The sequence below is a fragment of the Penaeus chinensis genome, chromosome 33 (assembly GCF_019202785.1).
Source record: "Penaeus chinensis breed Huanghai No. 1 chromosome 33, ASM1920278v2, whole genome shotgun sequence".
In the NCBI taxonomy this organism is placed as follows: domain Eukaryota; kingdom Metazoa; phylum Arthropoda; class Malacostraca; order Decapoda; family Penaeidae; genus Penaeus; species Penaeus chinensis.
This window is the reverse complement of record NC_061851.1, coordinates 15,161,371-15,163,870: the sequence shown is the minus strand read 5'-3', so window position 1 is coordinate 15,163,870 and position 2,500 is coordinate 15,161,371. Positions and strand designations below refer to the sequence as shown.

General features: G+C 39.6%; 1 protein-coding gene across 1 annotated transcript in view; it reads left to right on the top strand.

The window, feature by feature from the left end:
* LOC125042964 (eIF-2-alpha kinase GCN2-like) overlaps nt 1-2,500 on the top strand; it is a 23,382-nt gene that overhangs the window by 54 nt on the left and 20,828 nt on the right. The window contains exons 1-3 of the mRNA XM_047638809.1: nt 1-390; nt 818-943; nt 1,475-2,246. The exon at nt 1-390 is cut by the window's left edge and continues 54 nt beyond it. Of these exons, the coding sequence (XP_047494765.1) occupies nt 272-390; nt 818-943; nt 1,475-2,246 (1,017 nt within the window). The 5' untranslated portion in view covers nt 1-271. The remainder of the gene's footprint in view (nt 391-817; nt 944-1,474; nt 2,247-2,500) is intronic.

The window sequence follows — 2,500 nt, the reverse complement described above, 5'->3', positions numbered from 1 at the left end:
GTTTGCTGTTTTTTGCTATAGAACCTGCTGCAAACTTTTTATATAGAATTGTGATTATATGATGAAACTAATTATATCACGAGTCAGTTTTGTATTAAAAGACCGGATCTTTTGTAGAACATATGTTTTTTACTGTTGTGTTTCCTTTTTCCACTGTCACTCTCTTCTACATCTACGCTTGGACACAAACATGCACACATGCGGATATTTATGATAACAGAGCTATCTGGGTGAACATGCACGACCCTACAAGGAGAGCATCTACGAAGAAATGGTGGCCGGCCAGGAAGCGCGGAGACAGGCAAGCGTGGAGGCCGAGAAGGAGATTATGAGGCAGAGGGAGAAGAAGGAGGAGGAGCAGCGGTCTGTTATGAGAGAGGAGGTTGCCAGGTGGGTTTTAATAGGTCCTGCTATTTTTTCTTGGCTGTTGGTGTGACTTTGTAATCTGTTTTGTTTTTGTTTTTTTGATCTCTTAGTATTGTGTGGAGAGTGTCATCTTTCTTTGTTTTGTCTGTCTTTGTGCTTTCTTTTGTTTGTGTTTAGATTTTAGGAGGTAATTTAATGAGATTGGAATGTACGTGTAGGATATCTACTATATGTTTAGGCTAGTGGAATGTTTTCTGTTTTTTTTTTGCTCTCATATTCTTTTGTCTGTTACGAAGCAGAACTTACTGAAAATATAAAACTGATTTAGGTTAAATTTTTGTGATTCTCCTTGAATGTCTGGTATAGATTTAGTATATATAGATCTAGTGGAAAACAGAAGTAAAGAAAGAAAAAGGTCTTTATTTATTACCACAACAGTAATGTTTCTCAGGGTTAAGGAAGAGCTTAAGCAAGAGGAAAGGAAGAGGAAAGAGCAAAGGTATTGGCCGTTCAACTCTGAGGCCGGAGGAGAGAAGGGGCATGTAGGAGAGTCAGCTGATTCTCCCAATCATGGAAAGTAAGTCCAGCATTTGGCTTGATTCTGAGGCTTAATTTGGGTCTTATATGAGTCATTTTATCTATTTGTTTTTCTTTTTTGTCAGTGTATATTTTATTTGCTACTTTTAAAAAAAGGAAGGAAAGAAAAGGCTGTGTATCTATTATTTATAGATTTTTATTATAAAAGGGACATTTTGTTCAAGTTAACTTTTGATTATATTGATCTTCCTTACATACAGTTCCACATGATTACAGGGGATAGGATTTCATTCAAGAGGAATGTTTTGTCTATGTAAGGATATTAAGTATAATATTACCTTGCTAAATTACTGAGAGCCCTGCCATGAATCTATCAGTTAAATGGTTACATGCATATATATATATATATATATATATATATATATATATATTTAGAATAAGGCTGTTTTGGAAGCATTGACCCTTCCTTTTTGCATTTTCTTTCTAGCCTAAATTTACCATTATGAAAATCTTCTGGTAATTACTGATATTACTCTTATTGATGTATTTTTTTCATGTCCATTCCTGCCAGGCTGAAACATAGATCCATATCAGAGTGCAGTTCTGAAAGTGGATCAGGAGAGAACCAAGGGAGTAATGTGTTGCGTTTTCCCCTCGGAGGAAAGCAGGAGTGCCTTGTCATTGTGGGGAAGTGCATTTGGGAACGGAAAAATCAGGGATGCTACTTATTTGAAGCTCGTGATAAAGTAACCTCCGAGAGAAGTATTATATACGAATGGTGTATCAACTCAAAGCGAACAGGACGGAAGGGAAATCACGTGAAGATCGGTCAGGAAAACCAGGTCGAGGAATTAGTCAGCAAATTTTCAGCCCAGGAGAAAGAGATGACCTCCCTGCTACGGCTGTCGCATGACAACCTCGTCGGGTACTTAGGGATGAAGTTAAACTGCAGGCAGAACGAAGGTGTGGACGTTTACATCCTCCAGGAATACGTTCAGGGGATGTCCATGAAGTACTACATCCACCACCAGATCCCCCTGAATGAGGCTTCCCTGCGCCACATCACGGAAGGAACCCTCAAAGCCTTGAACTACCTCCACCAGAACAATGTCGTGCACAGAGACCTGAGAGATTCAAGCATATACCTGGACAATCAGTCCCACGTGGTGCGAGTTGCCGATTATGGTGTGGAGAGGAGAATAGTGGAAGCAGTCCTGGAGTTTAAGAATATCCAGGTAGCCCCCTTGTACCCTCAGTCCCCTGGCCGAGGAGGAAAGAAGGGCGACATTTACCGCTTGGGGCTCGTGATCCTGTCTATCCATCAGGGCCGGCGGGTGCAAGAGGTGAGGGCTACTGGTGTGTTTAGTCTTCAGCATTTTTGCAAACATTGCATTGATTAGTGGCAGGAGACTGCAGGGGATAATAAGATTTTTTTTTTTCATAGGAGAAAGGGGCAATATTTGAAAAAGATTGTAGAGTTATAATTATTAGAATGAGTGGGATGATAATAGGCATTATTGGTGATAATCAGTATTATAGTAATTACCACCACCAACACCATTACCATCATTTTCATTTGCATTTTCATTTTCATTGC